Source organism: Heteronotia binoei, chromosome 2, assembly GCF_032191835.1.
Source record: "Heteronotia binoei isolate CCM8104 ecotype False Entrance Well chromosome 2, APGP_CSIRO_Hbin_v1, whole genome shotgun sequence".
NCBI lineage: Eukaryota > Metazoa > Chordata > Lepidosauria > Squamata > Gekkonidae > Heteronotia > Heteronotia binoei.
Genome location: NC_083224.1, coordinates 110,699,367 through 110,721,426, shown reverse-complemented (window position 1 = coordinate 110,721,426; position 22,060 = coordinate 110,699,367). Strand labels below are relative to the sequence as shown.

Below are 22,060 nucleotides of genomic sequence, written 5' to 3'. Positions count from 1 at the left end.
GGGTTCCCCTCTTTTTCACTGTATTCATGCCTTCATGATACAGTCTTTCTCAATAGGAAAGCAATGTGAACTATCTAGATGAATAACAACAAGCTAGTGAGATGGATTGGGCTGAGAGTGTGTGTCCAGACCAAGTTCACCAGAGGCATATCCAGTATTTTGTAGGTTGGGTTTTAAAAAAAAAATCTGGGAGGCACTCAAATTTTTAAAAAGCCCCTTACCTAAAAAGGTGGGGCCAGCAGGGTCTTCCTGCTTCCCCCATAGCTACAGGGGCCTGAAGTTCACCCAGCAGATTTCCTTTGTAGACAGTGGATTTGGAACTTAGACTTCCCAGATAGTAGGCTGATACTGACCACTGTACATTGCTGTCACTCTATTCTTTCACTGCCATATAAGAATTGTTGTTATTTCTCTGGGGAAGACTATAGTTTTATAGACAAACACATAGCAAGACTTGCGTAGTCAGCTTCATCTGGTAGGCCAGTCTGTGTCATGGTGCCTTCACATGCTCTTGGCCAGCACATGAAGCAGCTTATGTACAAAAGCTTGGAGTGCCCAGCCATTTCATGTTTTCCTCTGTGTCTTAGGCTCACAGCATTGACCATGAGATTCCTGCAATGAATGTCAATAAATCAAAAGTAGGTTTGCAGCTTACAGAAGCACACCTGAACAGCATACTCAAGATTGCTACAGCACAGACATTGTCTGCAGATTTTGGTGCCGTAATTCAGAGCAAGAGGTGTCAGTTATCAGACACTGTTAAATAAACAAAATATTACAGGAGTGCTTAATGTTTTAAGCATGTTTTATTTTACATTTTTTAAAAAATCTTTAATTGTGTGTGTCTGTGCCTTTTATAAAGTATATATCTGTACTACCTGGCATTACATTTTATGACACGCATGGCCCAGCCCCACAAGGTCTCATTTATCAGATCTAGCCCTCATAACAAATGAATTTGACATCCCTGTTCTAAAAGGATGTAATTGCAATTGATAATTTATGAAATTCTAGGAAATATCAGAGTGAAACAGCCTTGATAATAAATGCCAAATAAATTCAGTGCTAACTGAACCAATGAGTAAAATGAATGTGCTTTAAGAAAATACTGTTGAATTGCCTGTTCTTCTAAAAATACATAATATTTGTGCTAACAATCTTATTATCTTGAATAATACACCCTGTGTTAGGACTGGGACCAGCCAGAAAGAATTCCTGACCCAAATTTTGAAAAACCAGGTGACTGGGATGAAGAGATGGATGGAGAGTGGGCACCTCCATTGATTCCAAACCCTGCATATAAGGTAGGATTGGTAAAGGTTTACATAGTAAAAATATATATATATATTCTCTTTTTTGGGGTGGGGGGTCACCCTCCTCTGAGTTTTGCCTCCTGATCACTCCAAGGCAGGGTTTATGCAAATTAAACTTATCACTAAGACAACCAGGAGGAGGAGAACCTTCCCTAGTCAGAAAGCCCTGCCTTCTCCATACAAAACTTGCTTAATCAGCTCCATCTTGTAGGTCAACAGAAGAGAGAGAGAAACTAATTTATTGGGGCCTTTTCTCTTTTAGCTGTATTGACATACTCAAACAGGAATATTGGCTGTTTATCCCATTACATATACTGAACCCATCTCCCATTAATTTTAATGTATTTTTCTCCTAATGGCAAACTATATGTATGTTACAAGTTAAAAGGTAAATTAGTTGGATGGGAAATCTTCTGAGATATAAATACCTTTCTTTTGATCCAGGCTTAATACAATATAGTCATTAACAGACATTCTCACATTTTGACATATTACTGTTTTATTGTTTTTGCATGTTCATGCTACTGAGATCAAAGGTTTGCTCAGTTTGTTAATTTTACTATTCTGTCATTGAATCTTAAATTTGCATTCTAAACCACTCCCTACCAGATAATTTTACTATACTGTGATTGGATCTTAAATTTGTACCAATTTGCATTCTGAACCACTGACTACCAGCTGTGTGTGGCTTTGCTCACTGTACTGGATTCCTTGTCTGACGAAGTGTGCTTAGAGAGCACACAAAAGCTTATGTTCTGAATAAAACTAAGTTGGTCTTAAAGGTTCAACTTGACTCCTATTTTGTTAAAGGCGGTTAGAAAATCAACTCATTAGCCTTAAAGCGTTTTGCAATGGTAACTGAGAGGAAAGCGGCCAAGACCTCTTTAGGGGTTGATTCTTCACAATGCACCGCTCCAGAACCTTGCCAGGCCAAGCTGTCTTTGTCACCTAGTTATGGGATTGTGACTATTAGCATTGATAACCCATGGATAATGCCCAGAGCCCTCCACAAGCCTAGCAGCAGCTGACACTTCAGTTTGGCTGCTTGGGCTTCAGTCCAACAAGTACAAAGCACCACTGCCATCCTCTGGGCATAATGAAGAACAGCACTCAGTCATGAGAATGTGTCCGTAGTCTCTAACAAAGCTGGGGAATGTTCAGGGGAGGATATCCTTTCCTTGAAACTTCTGCTAGATTATTCCCAGCAGAACACTTTACCCAAAGTTTACCCAAAGTCCTCCAAGGACTCAACAATAAACATGATTCCACATATTACTTCCACAAATCTGGACAAGCGCGGCTTTAAGAAACCAGTTTTATTTGTTTGCACCTTTCTTGAGCGTTTTTAGGCTGTTCCACTGAGGAACCGCTCTGTCAGGAAGTTCTTCCTAATATTTAGTTAGAAACTCTTTTGATTTAATTTCAACACATTGGTACTGGTCCAGTTTTCTGAGGCAACAGAAAACAACTCTACACCATCAAGTGACAGCCCTTCAAGTACTTGAAGATGGTGATCATATCACATCTTAGTCATCCCCTCTCCAGGCTAAACATACCAGTTCCTTCAACCTTTCCTCACAGGACTTGGTCTGCAGACCCTCACCATTATCGTCACCCTGCTCTGCTGGACATGTTCCAGCTTCTCTATATCCTTCTTAAATTGTGGTGTCCAAAACTGAACACAATACACTAGGTGAGCTCTAACCAGAGCAGAATACAGCAATACCATCACTTCGGTTGATCCAGACACTATACTTCTGTTGATATAGCCCAAAATTGAATTTGTTTTTTTAGCTTGCACATCACCTTGCTGACTCGTGTTCAGTATATGGTCCACTAAGACCCCTAGATCCTTTTTGCACATACTGTTGCCAAGACAAATCTCTCCCATCCTATAATGATGCATTAGATCATTCCTACCTAAATGCAGAACTTTTACATGTATTCCTGTTGAAATCCATTTTATTTGTTTTAGCCCAGTTTTCCAGCCTTGCAAGATCATCCTGTATCCTGTCTCTGTCTTCTACTTTATTTGCCACCCCTCCCTATTTAGTATCATCTGCAAATTTAATAAGCAGAGTGTTAAAGCTGCAGTCCTAAGCGCTGCTCACGACCTGAGTTCGATCCCCAACGGAAGCTGGGTTTTCAGGTAGCCGGTTTGAGGTTGACTCAGCCTTCCATCCTTCCGAGGTTGGTAAAATGAGTACCCAGCTTGCTGGGCGGAAAGTGTACAAGACTGGGGAAGGCGATGGCAATCCAACTCGTAAAAAGTCTGCTGTGAAAACGTTGTGAAGGCAATGTCACCCCAGAGTCGGAAACAACTGGTGCTTGCACGGGGGACCTTTCCTTTCGTATTCTTTTATCCAAATCATTTATAAAGATGTTAAAAACTGGTCCCAGGACAGATCCTTGAGGCACTCCACTTGTCACTCCTCTCCAAGAGGATGAGGAACCATTCACAAGCACTCTTTGGGTGCAATCTGTCAACTAGTTACAGATCCACCTAACAGTAATAGGACCCAATCCATATTTTACCCATTTGTCAACAAGAATATTATGTGGAACCTTATCAAAAGCCTTACTGAAATCAAAATAAACTATGTCTACAGCATTCGCCTGATCCAGCAAGGGAGTAACTTTCTCAAAAAAAGAGATAAGCTTAGTCTGACATGACTTGTTCTTGAGAAACCCATGCTGGCTCTCAGTGATCATAGCCACCCTTTCTAAGTGCTTTTAGTGCCTTTGGATACAGTTCATCTGGCCCCGAGGACTTCATTTAGAGAAACTAGGTGTTTATGTACTACCCCTATGATGATCTTAGGCTGCAACTCCCTTCCCTTGTCTTGTGTTCTGTTTTTGAATGTTGAGCACCATTTCCCTGACAAGAGAAGATTGAGAAAAGTAGGAATTTAGTAGTTCTGCCCTCTCTTAATCACCTGTTACAATTTCACTTTTCTGTCTTTACAAGGGACCTACCATGTCATTGCTGTTTTTCTCACTTTGAACATAAGAGAAGAACACTTTTTTGTTGTTTTAGCATCTCTTGCTAGCCTCAGCTCATACTCAGCTTTAGCTTTCCTAACCTTCTTTCTACAAGTACTGGTTATTTGTTTATATTTATCCTTGGTTATAAGAGCCTCCTTCCATTTCCTACATGAGTCTTTTTTATTTCTCAAGTCCTTTGAAAGCTGTTTATAGAACCACCTTGGCTTCTTTAGGCTCCTCCCATTTTTCCTTCTCATAGGAATTGTTTGTGATTGTGCCTTTCATTATTAAGAAACTCTGATCCCTCTTGAACTCCCTTCTCCTTAAATATTTCTGACCAGCATCACTTTCAGGTTGTAAAAAATTGCTTTCTTGAAGTCCGACCTATATATCTGACTACAGCCAGCTTTTCCTTTCCCCAAGATTGTAAATTGCAAAATTACATGGTTGCTACTACCCGCGGTGCACACTGCTTTCACCTTGTCAACCAGTTCTTCCCTGTTGGTGAGAATCAAGTCTAAGACAGCAAGTCCCCTTCTTGTCAGCAGGACAAATCAGGAATTTATTTGACCTTTCATTTTTCACAGAGCTGGACTTCCAACAGATACCTGAGTAACTGAAATCTCCAATGACAATTGTGTTCTGTTTTTTTGAGAATTTTGTAATCTGTTCTAGGAGTGTCTCATCCAAGTCCTTTGCCTGGCTTGGTGGTGTATAGCAGACTCCACCATAATATCGCTGTTACTTCTTACTACGGTACTTTTATTTTCAGCCAGACACTCTCAACTGAACTTCCATGCTCAGATTCATGTATTTCCTCACAAGTATATACTTCCTTTACATATAATGTGACTCCTCCACCCTTTCATATTTGTCTATCCCTTTTGAATAAATTGTATCCCTCAATCCTAATATTCCAATTGTGAGTGTCATCCCACCAAGTTTCAGTATTGCCTGTATTAGGACATCGAGTTCCTCCTGCTTGTTTCCTATACTCCGTGCATTAGTGTAGAGACAGTGGAATCCATGTTTTATGCTCCCTGAGGTTTTCATCTCTGTTCTGACCTATGAATTAATGTTACCTAGTATATGAGCCACTCCCTGCAAAACTTTAGCATTGTGGCGCCCCCTGTTGGTGTCCCCTCCCTGTGGAACCTCTGCCATGTTGAGGGAGGGAGGCCAAAGTGTGCTTAAGGCCTCAGAAATGTGGAGCGGGGCGAATTACAACACTCAACCACCAGCTTCACGGAGTATGTTCACTGGGCACCCTCTCTCTCTCTCTGTCTGTCCTTACTCCGTGTCTTTCTCCCTGGCCAGCAGCGGCGTTTTCCCTTTATTGCCTCAGACCTCCATGCCTGCTTCCACCCCAAAGTGCCATTCCCCCACCCCGCTGTCAGTCCCTTTTCCACCTGCTCCATTGGTATATGGTTCCCTCCTCCCTTCTGTCCCCCATTCTGAGCCTCTAGGCACATCTCTCTATGGGGCATGGTTGGCCCATTGGGCTCCACTGGCAGCAGTGCAACCTCCATTGGCTCCTCTCCCGCCTTGCCTGGGTGCCACGCACATCCAACCTGCTGGTTGCTGCCTCGCCTCCGCCCCCTGCGTTAAGCTGTCTTGCTGCCTGCCTCCACTCCTCCGCAGGGCCCCCAGGATGCCCACCGCCAGCCTAGTAGGTAGGAGGGCATGGGGCCCCAGGTGGTGCTGCTCTTTCCCTGGCTGCTGCTTCTTCGCTGGGGGAGGGGCTCTCTTGGGATGGGGTTGCCATGAACACAGGAGATGCCAGGATGCCGGGGCCCAGACAGTATTCTTATCTCCACTTACTGGCGTTGTACTAGGCATTGAATTTTTGTGTCTTGCTCCACCATACAATCTAGTTTAAAGCCCTCTTTATTAGGTTTGCAAGGCTCTTACCAAACACCTTTTTTACTACTTTTGTGAGGTGCAAACCATCTCCCAAAACATGAACATCATTCAGTAGGCTACCAGAAATGCTGGGGGTCGCCTCTTTTTATAGGTAGAGCTCTTATGGAGCAGGATCTCCACAAAGTGGATACCAGTAATAACTCAAGAGAGATATTTTGACATGACCAAACCAATTGTAATTAAGAAAGGATTTTTATTATAAAAATAATAACATAATGACAATACACACTCACTGGATTAAACTAACACACACACACACACATGAACACCAGAAAATAGGTTGTAGTGGAGTGGATGGGGTATTGAATTGGTGAGGGAGGAGATTGTATAGCTAACTGTCCAGGAAGTTGAAGTCCATGGAGAAGAACATTCGAATGGCCAGCGCTGTACTGTACAGATACCCAAACAGAATTTGGGGGTGCACGTCTGAAGGTACCAAGACAGGACACACTGAACATATCCAGACTGCCTCCTTAAATAGGCAGGACATATTCTGAGGCATAGGTGATCAGGATTTTCTTTGAAACAGTGTAAAATTAGATTATGTGGCTGTAAGACAATGTATGCAGAGATGAGCTGGTGGGTGTTGCTGAGATCCTGCTCCATAAGGGTCCCAGGAAGCCAGGATGATGGATTTGGGTGAGACTACTAGCCCATTTCCCGAAAGGAGATGGGAGAAGAATTGAGGTCAGATAGGTGATTATATTAGTTGGGTGGAGGCAGGAAGTTTTTAGGATGGAGGCAGGAGGAATCAAAAATTGAAATTTGAGCTATTGATAGGAAATATTGGTAGGTTATTGACACAACCAGAGGTGATATTGACAGAGACAAAAAGTTGATGGGAGAACAGAAATTCCATTGGAGAGACGTTTCTTAGTCTATGCATTTCCTGGTAGCTGAGAGAATTAGATTAGCTAGGTGTCTGCTTTGTCATGAGCCCGGGGACCACACCTTAGCCAAAGACAAAGAGAGAGGCAGGGCTTTTTTTGAGCAGGAAAGCACAGGAATGCAGTTCCAGCTGGCTTGGTGCCAGGGTATGTGGCCTAATATGCAAATGAGTTCCTGCTGGACTTTTTCTACAAAAAAAGCCCTGAGGAGAGGCGTAGTTATCTGCATCGCTAAAGGCTTGTATGAGCTAAGCCTTGGAGTCACAGAGTGTTTGGAGCTGAGGCAGGTTGTCCAAAGTGCAGCCAAACTCCATTTTGTGTGCCAATCTAAGCACAGGTTTTCTAGAGTGCAACAGTGTCACAGGTGCCAAGTGTTATTGAGGAGTGTTCATGCTGCAGTGCAGCCTGGCTTGCCCTCCACAAAGCATGTGTATGAACAGGGCATATAGGTGGGATAACAGGTGGGTCAAGAAATCATGGTCAACCATGTTGAATGCTGCTGTCAGGTTAAGTAGTAACAGCAGCACTGACCCACCTCAGTCCAGCTACTGTGAAGACTGTTTGTGAAGGTGACCAGTGCTGTCTCTGTCCCATGGCCAGGGCAGAAGCTGGACTGGAATTGGGCCTGTTATAACAGAAGCATTCAGCATGATCCAAAATACAGTTCAAACATATTAACCCCATCTGAGATCATGGTTTAATAGTAACGGAAGATTGGAAGCTCTTACCGTGAAGCTTCCTTCTCGGTGGTCCTGGAGTGGGACGGTCCTGAACTGTTGGGAGTAGGCTCCTCCTCCGGAACAGGGTCGTTGATCGCTTGATCCGGCCCGGGGGAGGGGCCGCTCCCTTAGGACCCCTTCAGTCCATAGAACAGCCATGCTCCCCCACCGGCATAAATCTACAAAACAAAACTCTGCATCATAGGAACAAACCACGCGGAGACCATCATGATGCAACTCCATTTTAATAACTGCAACCAGCCAAAGTAACGGTAAACAGTCAGATAACAAACCTTCGCCCCCAGTGCTCCAGTACCTCCCGCGACTAATTCACATTGCTATCTGCCTAGAGGAAGGTACCACACCGGGTGGGATGGACCGTCCCACTCCAGGACCACCGAGAAGGAAGCTTCACGGTAAGAGCTTCCAATCTTCCGTTCTCCGGTGGTCCGTGGTAGTGGGATGGTCCTGAACTGTTGGGACATACAAAAGCAATATGTACCCTGGGCGGGCCAGTACCTTCAATGTATGACCTGCTGTAACACCCTGCGACCAAAGGCCGCCTCAGCCGCTGCCCACCTATCCACCCTATAATGCCTGGTGAATGAATGGACAGAACTCCAGGTAGCTGACCTACAGATGCCTTCTAGGGATGAGAAGGACTTGTATACTGCAGAAGTAGCCGCCCCCCGTAAGGAGTGAGCCGTGACGCCTCCTGGAGGCTCCAACCCTGAAGCTGCATAAGCAGAAGAAATACACTGCCCCAACCACCTGCTCAGAGTTGAGGGAGAAACTGGTTTCCCCAGCGAGGGGGAGGAAAACGAAACAAACAAGGACTCCGACCTCCGAAAATCCTTGGTTCTATTTATATAAAAACTCAAGGCACGTCTTACGTCCAGTCGGTGCCATTCCTCTTCCCTCTCGTGCTTGGGATTAGGACAAAACGAGGGTAAGACCACCTCCTGAGAACGGTGAAAAACTGAATTCACTTTGGGAACAAACGTCGGATCAGGTCTCAACACCACCCTGTCGTTGTGAAAGGTACAGAGGTCTTTATCCACTGATAGGGCCTGTAACTCAGATACCCTGGGGGCCGAAGTTATCCCCACCAAAAACAACGTTTTAAGAGTAAGATCCTTCAGGCTACAGGTGGCCATGGGCTCGAAAGGTGCATGGCACAACGCCTTCAGCACCACGTTTAACCTCCAGGTAGGAAACCTATGCGCTGTAGGGGGATTTAACAAGGACACCCCCCTTAAAAAACGCTTAACATGCGGGTGCCGTGTCAAAGAACCCCCTTTTTTAGTTCCACGCACCGCCGCAATAGCTGCCACCTGTCTACAAAGAGTATTAGTGGCCAGCCCTTTATCCAAGCCCTCCTGTAGGAACAGTAACAGCTTCCGGACAGGTAACCTCAAGGGATCCCATCCCCTTTCGTCACACCAATGAGAGAACACCCGCCAAGTGTTATTATACACCCTAGTGGTAGACCCCTTCCTAGAGGCCAGCATAGTGTCAATCACTGTGGAGTCAAACCCCAACCTAACTAACTGTGCCCGCTCAACCTCCACGCAGTTAACTGCAGCATGTCCGGTTGAGGATGGAGCACTGTCCCTTGCGTCAGTAACGTCTCGGACACTGGGAGACGCCAAGGCTTTTCCGTCGACAGCCGTAGTAGATCCTGAAACCACCCCCGTCTCAGCCAGAAGGGGGCTATCAACACCAGCTCCGCAGAATGTTGACGAACTTTGTTCACCAACCGGGGAATCAGTTGTAGTGGCGGGAAGGCGTACAACAGGCCGTCCGGCCAGTCGCAGTTGAGAGCGTCCACGCCCTCCGCCTGATCGTGATACTGTTTGGCAAAAAACTGCCGCACCTGACGATTGTCCGGAGTGGCAAACAAGTCCACCGACACTCTGCCGTATCTGCGCTGAAGAGACTGGAAAACCCTCGTGTCCAGAGACCATTCCGTCTGATCCAGCCGCTGCCGGCCGAGCCAGTCCACCAGCCCGTTGTCCTTTCCGGCTACGTGCACCACCTTTATGGACAAGAGATACCTCTCTGCCCAATTTAGCAGACTGTTGGCCTCGTTGCACAGTTTCTTGATTCTGGTCCCGCCTTGTCGATTGACATAGGCTTTTGCTGTCACATTGTCCGTCTTTACCAACACGTGACGTCCCTGTAGCGAAGTCTGGAAGCGTAACAACCCTAGCCGGATCGCCCGCAGCTCCAAAAGATTGATGCTCTGCCGGGCCTCCAGTGGAGACCACTGACCTTGACACATCGCCCCTTGAGAATGCGCTCCCCATCCGGAAAGGCTGGAATCCGTCGTCACCACTATCCTCTGTGGCTCCTTCATCGCGACCCCCTGTTGAAAACGGGATGGTTCCGACCACCACTGGAGCTGCCGCCGGAGCTCCGGCGGAAGAATCACTAGCCTGTGCCGCTTGCGAGCTATCACGTGCTGAAAGGGAATCAGAAAACATTGTAAGGGCCATAGATGGAAACGCGCCCAAGACAGCACATCCTGGCAAGAAACCAGCACCCCTAACAACTTCGCTAGAGTCATCACAGGAACCTGTGTCAACGCCAAGACCTCCTCCAGCAAGGACCTGAGCTTCACCTGTCGTCCTTCCGACAAAAACACTCTGTGCCTCTGAGTATCGATCAGGACACCCAGATGCACTATCGCTTGCGTGGGAACAAGGTTGCTTTTTTCTCTGTTGACCACAAACCCGTGGTCCTGCAACACCTGCACTGTCCGTTCGGTGTCCTCCAGACTCTGCTGATGCGAAGCAGCTCTGACCAACAGATCGTCCAGGTACGGATGAAGAGCCACGCCCCCCATCCGTAGATGAGCCACCAACGCCACCATGATCTTCGTGAACACTCGCGGGGAAGACTTGAGCCCGAAAGGCAAGGCCCGGTATTGGAAGTGCTTCCCGTCGTAGGCGAACCTGAGGAACCGCCGGTGACTTAGACGAATGGGCACGTGCAAATAAGCCTCGGACAGATCGATTGACGTCAGATACTCTCGCTCCTGCACCGCCAAGAGAATGGAACGTAAAGTCTCCATCCTGAACTTTTTGGTCTTGACAAAACGGTTGACCCACTTCAGGTCCAGAATGGCCCGTGTATCGCCATTCTGCTTCGGAACCAGGAACAAGATGGAGTACACCCCGAGACCCCTCTGAGTTGGGGGTACCGGCTCTATGGCCCTGATGTCCAGAAGATGCTGGATAGCACCCAGCATCCCTAGGTGCTTGAGCGGATCCTGTTTCCTCAGGACTGGACGAAACCTCCGACGTGGGAAGAATTCCAGTTCCAAGGCGTAGCCCTTGGAGACCGTGTCGATCACCCACTTGTCTGCAACCGAAGCCTCCCATCGAGCTGCAAAAAACTGAAGCCGCCCTCCGATAGGAAGCAGTTCTGGCCCTGTGGCATAGTCATTGTGACCCTCCCTTTTTGGAGTCACTCTTATTTCCTTTGTCACCACGGCTAGAGAAGGGTTTGGTATCCCTACTGCGCGACTGCCACTTCCCTCGAAAGGGCTTGAACGATGCGGGCCGAGAGAACTTCTTAGAGTCCCGAAAGGGCTGAAAAGGCTTCTTAGACTTGAAGTCCTTCCTCTTAGAAGGCAAAACCTTCTTCTTGTCCTTCCCCTCAATCAGGAAGCGCTCCAATTCGTCCCCGAAGAGACTAACACCCTTAAACGGGACAGCTGCCAACCTGGCCTGAGCCGCTGCATCGGCATCCCAAGTTCGAAGCCAGACGTTCCTGCGTGCTGCAACACTGCAGGCCACTGCCCTAGCAGACAACTGCATAGTGTCCAAGGTCGCATCTGCAATAAATGCTGTGCCCAGGGCTATTTTCTTGAGCTCATCTTTGAACTCTTTTGGTGCATCACTATCTGCTGACGCCAAGTTAGAAGCCCAGGTATAAACTGCACGAGCAAACAGGGAGCCCGCCGAAGAAGCCCGGATGGACCAAGCCGAAGCTTCAAAGTTTTTTCGTAAAGCCTGTTCCATCCGCCTGTCACAAGCATCCTTAGGGAGTCCATCCGCATCCATAGGCAGCACTGATGTGGATAACAAACTATTTACAGGATCGTCCACTAGGGGCAATTTCAGACGCTTAGTAGCCTCTGGGCTCAAACCATACAGTTTGGAAAACAAATGTGGATTAGATTTTGGCTTCGCCGGATGCTCCCATTCTGCTTTAATCAGGCTAAAAAAGGGAGCAGGCAAGGGTACCCCGGTCTGGGAAACCCCCACCTTGGGCATCATTTTCCCCGACCCTGAAGGTAAGTCCGGGTCTAACTCTGCCTTCTCTTTGGGTGTGGTTGTAAAGTCCAGTTCTCTCAGGACCTTAGGAAGGAGCTTAGAATAATACTCCACTGGGAACACCCTAGACTGTACAGAGGGAGTATCATCCTCCTCCTCAGAGAGTTCTCCCTTCTCTCTAGCAGAAGAGTCCACCGAGGAAGCAACCTCCTCTTCCTCCTGCGAGCTATCACTAGGAGACTCCAAGCCCTTACTCAATCTTGCCTTCTTAGGGTCTGTAGGGGCCGTGGCAAAATCCAAACCTGCTTGCCTCTTCCTCTTCTGAGAGTGAGTATGCGCAGCAGTGCCTTGGGCCGGGGCAAATTCCTTGCTAAGTTCCCTTTTTAACCAAGCAAGTAAATTCAGCTTGGCATTCTCTCCAGATAAGTCCGGTTCAGAATCCTCACGATCCCTTTCAGAAGCTGAGCCAGAGTACTTAGGCATGGAGAAGTCGCTGTTTGAGCCTGTCCCCTGTCCCTGTTCGTCAGCCATCTCCACTCCACAGGAGGCTGAAGCGAAAGTGAACACAAAAAAGGGGAAAGGAAACTGCCATTCCCAGGTTAACAGCCTGCCATGGCGACCCCTACAGGGCGACAACAAACCAACCCCGACCTCCCCCCTCCCTTCCTGGCCACGCACCGCATGTCTGGAAAGGAGAGGCTGAGTTAACTAACATTCTATCCGCTCCCTGCAGGAAGGCGGGAAAAAAACCGGCTGCAAAGCTCCTGGGTGGGCTGTACTCCTTACAGCAGAGCCCGTCCCAAGAATAGAGGCAGAGCGCAACCCGAAGAGCTTCCCGCTCTCTCTCCCAGACAGCTTACCTCCACACGAGTAAACCGCTGTCTGTAGCACTCGCCAAAGTCTTCAGCCAGGTAAAAACCGGGCTCTGGTCGTCTGCAATACGCCAGCGGCGCTTCGTGGGACCAGACTGTCGGCTCTGCCGCTCACGCCGACGCCCAGAGCAGGCATAGAACGGGGCGACCTTCGTTTCCCTCTCTCCGCGGCAGCTGACTCACGAGCCGTTCTTTGTTAGGCAAAGCCTAACGCTGACGGCGAAACTTCCCTGCCCGCCTCTCGATTGCTGCTGAATTCAAAAGGCAGGGGCCTTCAAAGAAATTTTCTTTCTTTCTGATCGTGCCTCGCAGGCACAGCGAACACGTCCTGTTCTTTCAACAGGGCCGTTTGGACTGAAGGGGTCCTAAGGGAGCGGCCCCTCCCCCGGGCCGGATCAAGCGATCAACGACCCTGTTCCGGAGGAGGAGCCTACTCCCAACAGTTCAGGACCGTCCCACTACCACGGACCACCGGAGAAGGAAATTATTCAGGGGGTTTAACATCTTGTTGCCCATATCATTATGGTGGTTCACATTCAAGACTGTGAATATAAATAATACTGACCACATCACTGAATTGCTGGAGGCAGATGGGAATTGCAAAGTTCTTTTCTCCTACTCTAAATTTCCTTATAGCATATTATAATTGCTTAGACTAAATTATTTTCCATCTAAGAGTTCATTCCCTTCAATATTCTGTGCTTTCCCTTCAGGAGAACATCTGAGAGGGGCTTTCTTTGGTTATCATCACTGAGTAATATTTTCCTACAACCTAGAGAGTCCTTCAGATATGCAGAAACCTCCTTCTTTCTTTTGGCTGAAATCCTAGAAACTTTCTTGGCACTAAACTCTATTGAATAAAATTAGTTCCAAGTTGACCTTCTTAGATTGCTCCCTTTGTGGGTCTCCATTAACTGTCCTACTGATAGGTGCTCAACCATCAACATTATTTGAGTGGAACTGGAAGCTCACAAAAAATCCTAGGTCAACAGAACAATTTGGAAATCTCCCTACTCTCAGCCTCTTCTTCCAGGGTTTTACAAGTTCTCAAGGGTCTGAAATTTCTCTTTTCCTGCCCCCTGTTTAACATGGGGACCAGCCCTGATTGGATAAACATATGGAGCAGAGGTCCATCAGTGGCTATTAGCCACAAAGTATAGATGGAACTCCCTGTCTGGGGCAAGTGATGCTCTGTATTCTTGGTGCTTGGGGGGAGAGGGGCAACAGTGGGAGGGCTTCTAGTATCTTTGCCCCACTGGTGGACCTCCCAATGTCACATGTATTTTTGACCACTGTGTGACAGAGTGTTGGACTGGAAGGGCCTGATCCAACATGGCTTCTCCTATGTTCACTTTGCTACTAGATATAGTGACAATATTTGGTATCCTATGACACTTAGTGGAACTTGCAAAACAGGACTTTTCTGTATCCCCCTCCTTAAACAAACCATTCACCCCCCTCATCATGTTGCTCGTGGGATCACTGGACTCTGATGAATAGAGAGGTGGCAAAGTGGAGGAAATAAGTGGAAATTGCCTCTCCCCTAACAAATGAAGTGCTTTCCGGGAGGAGATAGTATAATATAGTATAATATAGATAGCTGACATTAGTTTGTTGCATATTTATTTTTCCTTTTACATATTTAATATTTTATCCAAGATTTATGCTAATTGATCAGTGTCTGGATTAAATTGAGTTTGATAAGAGATACTTGTTTCAAATATATATATATATTTTTTTCAGGGAATATGGAAACCTCGTATAATTAAAAATCCCTATTATAATGGCATCTGGGTCCAGCCAGAAATAGATAACCCAGAATACACTTCAGATCCTAGTCTTTACAAATATTTCAATATTAGTGTTATTGGCTTGGAAATTTTACAGGTATGTATATTATGCATATAGCAGAACTTGTACTTCCATTGAAAATGTGATTTTTTTTAAAGATAGTCTTTTACTCTGTTATGGAACAAAACTTTCATTCTGTAGTCTAGAGCAATAGTAGCAGTAAGTAACCCATTCATTTTTAAAAGATAACATACATTACAGTTCTCATTGTAATCTCTTTAATTAAATCAAGAGTATGGGCAGCCTATAAATAATCAATTGAAGTGGCAATCCTCAAACCATTGATGTGTAGGAATATTGTGGATTAAATAATGTAAGAAGGTGATGAGAAAGCAGTGTTAATGGGATGAGAAAAAACTTTTCAGGCTTCGTGGTCCTTCCTGCTGCTGGCCTGCCCTGGCATTGACAGTGAGCACAGTGCGGTTTTACCCGCCGATCAGCTGATAGCCTGGGGGCGTGGCACTGATCTCCTGTTCCAGGGTGTTGAAATAGACCTGATGGGGGAGGGAGGGAAGAGGAGGCTGGGGAACAGGCAAACTTGGCCTACCTTTGAGACTGACCCAGAAACTCCAACGGGACCAGAATGTGGTGGCACAAATCCTAACAGAAATGTCATGGACAGCACATCTTCAGCTGATGGTATGCTAGCTACACTGGCTCCCAATGGAGTACTGAGTTTTGACCCTTTAGGCCTTGAGCAGTCTGTGACCAACGTATCTGCAGAATTGTCTCTTCTGGTATGTCCTTGAAAAAGCTTTGTGCTCTGCTGATACCAACAGTCTGGTGATCCCTGAACCTAGGGAGGTCAGGCTGTCCTTGGCCAGGGCCTTTTTGATCCTGGCCCCAACCTGGTGGAACTTTCTGCCAGATGACATCAGGGCCCTGAAGGACCTTATGCAATTCTTTGGGGCCTGTAAGGCAGAGATATTCCGTCAGGCTTTTGGTTGAGGTCAGCAGCAATTTGTTACCTGGATGGCACCTTCATCTATATAAGACTTAGAAATTTGCCACCAGCTTGCTGCCTGAATCAAAGAGCTAAAAGGCTCCTCTGGGCAGGTTAGCCAAAGAACAAGCTTGCTTAAAGATCTTTAACGAAAGATTAAGTTGATAGTATTTAGAGATTTCTAACAAAGATTGAGAATATAGAATCATAGCTACTATGCTTAAGCACATTTAGAAATCTTGCAGGTATAAAATCGTATGAAGTTTGCTATTTAAAGATATAGTTTTGTGTAAGCTTAACTACTAAAACTGGATTTTAACTGTAAGGATGTATAAGGGTTCTAACTATAAGAGCATAATGTGTGAGTTTACTATCTGTTTTGCTTTTTATATATAACCTAAGCATGCTGTCTTGAGAGAACACTAGAGAAAAATAAAGCTTATTTGTTGTTTATGAAAAAGTCTCTGACCAATTTCCCACTCGCCTTATGCCACTCTCATGCTCCTTTTCTCAGCGGGACTTCCATCTGCTTTCACACTATCTGCCCTGGGGCTGCAACTAGCTTTGGCTTTTTTGCACAGCAAACAGAAACCTCTAAAAACCAGTTTCTGTTTGCCACATGAAAAAGCTGAAGCTAGTTGCAGCCCTGGGGCAGATAGTGTGAAATCGGATGAAAGCCCCACTGAGAAGAGGAGCGTGAGAGCGGGGTAAGGTGAGTGGGAAATCAGTCTGTGTCACATGCACTAGATCCTGTGGGAAGCAGGATGTTTTGGGGAGTATGGTAAGAGTATGGTTTATGAATTATATAAAAAGAAAATTCCCAAACATATATTACGTCAACCTTTGCAGTATAATTTCTTTTCTGATTAAGGCATAAATGAATTGTGCCAAATTAATTTAGAGCCTGCAAATTTAGTTGGATTGCTGGAACTAATTATCCTTTGTATTAAGAATTATGTTGATGTTTACTGTTCTACCTTTTTTATTCCAATAGGGAAGATCTGGTACAATCTTTGATAATTTTCTTATCACAAATGATGAAAAATATGCTGAAGATGCTGGTAATGAAATGTGGGGTGCCACATATGTAAGTGACTCCATAGAATTTCAGAAAACTAAAAAGAATCATACTTTTTGGCTGAGTCTGATCATTACATGCATGCTTTTATGGATTCCCATAGGAATCTTTAAGAATAATAAATATTTAATATTCTCTTTGCTCTTTTTTATGTGCTGTAACATTGCACGCAGGAGGGTGTGGGAAACATACAGTAATGAATGATGTTGCAAGTAGTGATGGATATAGGAGCAGGAATAATATTCTTCAGCTTTAAGGGGTCTTTCATTACCATCTCTTTTTTTTTTAGCAAGTCAGGTGAGGCAGCCTACATATTGTCATTTTTATTCGCATTGTCAGTTTTACAAAATACTTCCTCCAACTGTTTGGTAATCCACAGCTGAAAACAATTCATGTTATATATTGTAACTGGAAAATGAAGAGCTTCATATAGACAGCTAATTAAATACCAGTAGATAGTTCTGTGGACAAGAAGACCAGGCAAAGTATAGGTAAAGTATTTGTTTGCTCTGTATCAGGGGTGTCCAGAGTTGCTTAACATAAGAGCCACATAGAATAAATGTCAGGTGTTCGAGAGCTGCAGAAAGGAAGGAAAGAAGACAAATATATGGTGGAGGTGGAAAGAAAGCAATTTTAACTACAAATGCATTCTTCAAGCCCCTGGGTGGCTTGGATTGGAGAAGTGATTTGAAGACAGAAATGCCTTCTCCAAGCTTGTTGATGTGGCAGTGGGGGCTTCGAGAGCCACACAATATGTGTGAAAGAGCCACATGTGACTCCCAGGCCACAGTTTCACCACCCCTGCTCTGTATCCTACCACTGCACTAAGCAAAGTTTGAAGCCTTCACGCAGCCTATTATCTGCAACAATATTTTGCCCACTGGACATTTTTAAATTGAATGACAGTACAAGTAACTTACCCTAGTATCTAAGAGAAGGAAATGTTACAGAGGAACTATAAGGATGGTTAATTCCTGTGAATTTAGGGGGAGGTGTTTGTGAGTTTCCTGCATTGTGCAGGAGGTTGGACTAGATGACCCTGGGGTCCCTTCCAACTCTATGATTCTAAGAAATGTATAAAAAATGTTAGTAATTTAGGAAAAATAATTGACTAGGAACTGAGTTCCAAAATGCATCAATTTTTGCACATATTTACTGTTAAAATACCTGGAGCGGGATGGCCAAACTTGCTTAATGTAAGAGCCACATAGAATAAATGTCAGATGTCTGAGAGCTGCAAGACATGAATGTCAGATGTTTGAGAGCTGCAAGACGGGAAGGAAGGAAAACAGAGGGAGAGAGGTGGAAAGATAGCAATTTTAAATTCATTCTTCAAGCTGCCAGCTCGCTTGGCAAAGTGATTTAAAGAGAGAAATGCTCCAAGAGCCTCCAAGAGCCACACAATATGTGTGGAAGAGCCACATGTGGCTCCTGAGCCACAGTTTGGCCACCCCTGACCTGGAGTCTTGCTGAACAAGACAATTATGTTGTTTGACTTTGGATGGTCAATAAGGGAATCATAGTATAGTGGTAAAGCAGAAGTACACCATTCTAAGCCAATTAACTTAGCTTAACTGAATTCTGTTTAAGATTGTACTGCTAGCATATTCTTCAACAGAAGCTCCAACTAGAAATATAATACAAAAAGATATTGTCTATTGCAGTGGTCCCCAACCTTTTTGGCCTCCCCCCCACGGTGTTTCCTCCTCCCTCCTTCACCCCCCATGCAGCCTCGCCGCCCCTCCTCCCATTTTCCTCTGTTTTCTCCTCCCTCCTTCGCCCCCCCCACACAGCCTCACCGCCCCCTCCTCCCATTTTCCTCCGTTTCCTCCTTTGCCCCCCCACACAGCCTTGCTGCCTCCTCCCCCGTTTTCCTCCCATTTCCTCCTCCCTCCTTCGCTGCCCTCTGAGCAGCCTTGCCTCCCCCCCCCCATTTTTCTCCCCCGTTTCCTACTCCCTTCATCACCCCCTGCACAGCTTTGCCACCTCCTCCTCCCCTGTTTTCCTCCCCCCCCCCCCCGTTTCCTCCTTCCTCCTTGGCCACCCCCCATGCAGCCTCACTGTTGCCTCATCCCCCCATTTTCACCATTTTGAGGCCAGAGAAGGGGCCATGAAGCACCTCCAAGGCCAACCCCCCCCTGCCAATCAGCAGATGGGTGGGAAAACTGCTGCTGCAGCAGCAGTGAGCAACGCTGCCCTTGCCTCCTTCCCTTCCGTGGCCTTAAAATGGTGAAAACGGAGGTGGGGGAAAGGGAAGCCACGGGGGGGGGGGGGGCAGCAAGGCTGCATGGCCCATTTCAAACAGGCTGCGGCCCAGTACCAGTCCCCGGCCCAGGGGTTGGGGACCCCTGGTCTATTGCATTCTTCTTTCTTTTCACAAATTGCATACCTTAGTGGATGAAAATGATATTGCAATTTATTTTGTATATTTATGAAGCAATAAATATCAGAACAGGAGGATGATCAAAGTTAAGGATGGGCATGAACCAGGAAAATGGAGTTTTGTGGGGTCTCATGAACCTCCACGAACCTTTCAATTTCCTAAACCAGTTCAGGTTCATTGGATTTGTGATGGGGAGATTTTTAAATGCCTCCCCTAGTCACACGACAGTGTCAGCACACTTCCTGGAGTAAAGGGAAGACAATTTTGTGTACCCTTCATTTGTGGAGGTATGCCACCAAGGCAGCACAACTCCGGAGAGGGAAAGAGGGGGATTTTTAAATGCTTCCCCTTCCCTCCCTGAGTCGTGCTGCCTGAGCAGCATGCCTTAATGATTGGTTCTCTAGGAAGAAAAGAACCAATCTTCCAGTGGTTCCCTAGGAAGAAATTGCATTTTACCTGTCTAAGGTCCCACCCCTCCACAGGCCCCACCCCTTAAATATCCAGACATTTCCTAACCTGGAGTTGGCAACCCTATCTCCTTCTCTTTATCTGCCCCTCTGACTTCAGCTTTCCATCTCCTTCTCCTCCCTGCAGCCTCTACATAGACTGTCTTTCTCCACAGTGGGGGTGAGGGGGAGGGAACCAAAGCAGCTTGTATCATTCTCCTCTCACAAACCTGTGAGGTGGGTTAGGTTGGAAGTCTGTGACTGGTCCAAAATCACTCAGTCAGGTTCAACAGCAAGGACCTGGGTCTGGCAGACCCCACTCTGAAGCCCTAACTCCTATGCTTTCCTCCACCACAGAATCTCCAGAAATTTTTCAGCAACCTTGAACTGGCAGCCGTAGTCAGGAGTGGCCCCAATGAGTTCTGCCTCAAAGGCCTGTAATGCGACCTTTCAGACCAACAGTCTATCTCTGACAGACTGTTTAATAGGGAGGAGCCGTCAGCCGTTACATCAGCTTACATCATTCTCTCTCCTCTCCCCCCTTTGCTCTGAACAACAACAACCCCATGAGGCAGGTTAGGCTGGTTTGAAATCACCCAGTCAGCTTCTACAGCCCTCATCTGGAGATTGGCAACAGCGGTTCCCTAGGAGGAAAGGCCTCCCTCAGAGGCCTGTAATGATACCTTAGGAATTTCCGACCAACCTGGAAAGATATAACTAAAGGCCTCTGGGTGAGTGCCCCCAGCCTTGCTGTCATCCCACCCACCCAAGTGAAGGCATTCACTCCCCCCGCCCCTCCCGGACGTCCTACAACAGCCCCTGAGGTGAAGCAGTACTGATCAGTAAGCTCCCTGTCAGCAGAGAATTGTCTCCCTCGAAGGTCAGGCCTTCTGCTGGGTTCTTGCGTGATGGGGCTGGCAGTGGGCAGGGGAGAGCAGAATCAGCCAGTGGCACAGCAGAGATAGCATGAGCCAATCCTGTGCAGAATGAAAATCTTCAGAATTGCCACCACTGTTGGGATTTTATTTTTTAAAGGAATAAGACATTTTTGTTCAGGACTGTTGACAACCTTTTTCATGGATGTGGGAAACACCAGAAATCTGCCGAAGACAGTCCTGTAGCTGTTCCTATAAGTTTTTAGGTTGACAGGCAGGAGAAGCATAATGAAAGAGGTCATGTTTTTCATCCTTCTCTCCCCTTGCACTGCCTCTTGAAGCTAATGTGATCCCTTTGCTGATTTTCCATTATAGTGAAGGGTGGTACCATTGTTACTTCTCCTCTTGCAGCCTTCCACTGAGAGGAGAAACAAAGCAAGTGCTTTAACTAAGGAGGACACAGTCAGTTGTGATCTCAATGTATGCTAACACATTTACAGACTAGTTTAACATGCCAGAATAGTCTTAAACTCTTGTATGCCATTCTGTACATACAAATAGTTATACAGACCAGACATTACAACGTAATATTGCCTGTGCTTAACCCCACAGATTTTATTTACTGGGTTAGCATGCCAGTTGTTCTTTAAAGCAGAAATCTAACAAATCAGATTATCTATGCAAGAAAGTATGGTATTTTTTATCAGTAAGGTCAAGAAATACTCCTGAAAACAATGCATTAAATTAAAAGGCTTTGACTTCTGTCCTCATGAGGCCTTGGGAAGGGCTCATTTCCACTTAACCAAGAAGGAACAGGAGACAGAATTTCAAACCAAACTTTCAAAGGAAGCAGAAATATGTTTCTCCATTCATATACAGGCTGTGATACTTACAATGTTTAAAATGTTATCTTTTTAAAAAGATCCTGAAAGCCTTCACTTTAACTTGAGAGGGAATAAATCTGCAAAAATACATCACAATTTATTTGTACTAGCTTTTAATGATGTTTTCTAATTCACATTTTTCCAAAATTCTTGTTCTGATAAACAGGAAAGAGAATGGAAGAGAAGAGAGAGACAAGACACAGTATATAAAAAGATAAATGAAAAGGAGGAACAAAAAGGAAAGGAGGATAAGAAAGAAAAACAGAAGGATCCCAATGTTAAAGATGAGCTCTAATGAACCAAAACCCATTGCATAATCATCACTGTTGTTAGATTTCTTAATATTATGCTTATTTTCTAATATTTATTAATGCATCTTAAAAATGAAATGGCAATAAAAAAATCCAGGCATATAAATTGTTGTGCTACTAAGTGGCTAGTGATGGTATAAGTAATGCTAAGAACTGTTAAAAGTGCAATCCTCTGAAAAATTACTCCAGTATAAACCTGCTAAGGTGGCAGTTTGTACAATGTAGGATTATAAAATACAGCATAGAGCCATTGACTCAGTTCCACAATCACAGTCCCTGATCTCCAGACTGGGGTTCAGAGATCAAT

At 45.7% G+C, this 22,060-nt stretch overlaps 1 protein-coding gene across 4 annotated transcripts in view; it reads left to right on the top strand.

Moving 5' to 3' along the window:
- The window catches only part of LOC132566623 (calreticulin-like), a 61,957-nt gene extending 40,098 nt beyond the window's left edge, over positions 1–21,859 (top strand). For all 4 annotated transcript variants that reach the window (XM_060231824.1, XM_060231823.1, XM_060231822.1 and 1 more), the window contains 4 exons: positions 1,191–1,304; positions 14,726–14,869; positions 16,771–16,863; positions 21,609–21,859. In XM_060231824.1, the coding sequence (XP_060087807.1) occupies positions 1,191–1,304; positions 14,726–14,869; positions 16,771–16,863; positions 21,609–21,737 (480 nt within the window). In that variant the 3' untranslated portion in view covers positions 21,738–21,859. The remainder of the gene's footprint in view (positions 1–1,190; positions 1,305–14,725; positions 14,870–16,770; positions 16,864–21,608) is intronic.
- Positions 21,860–22,060: the final 201 nt, after the last annotated feature.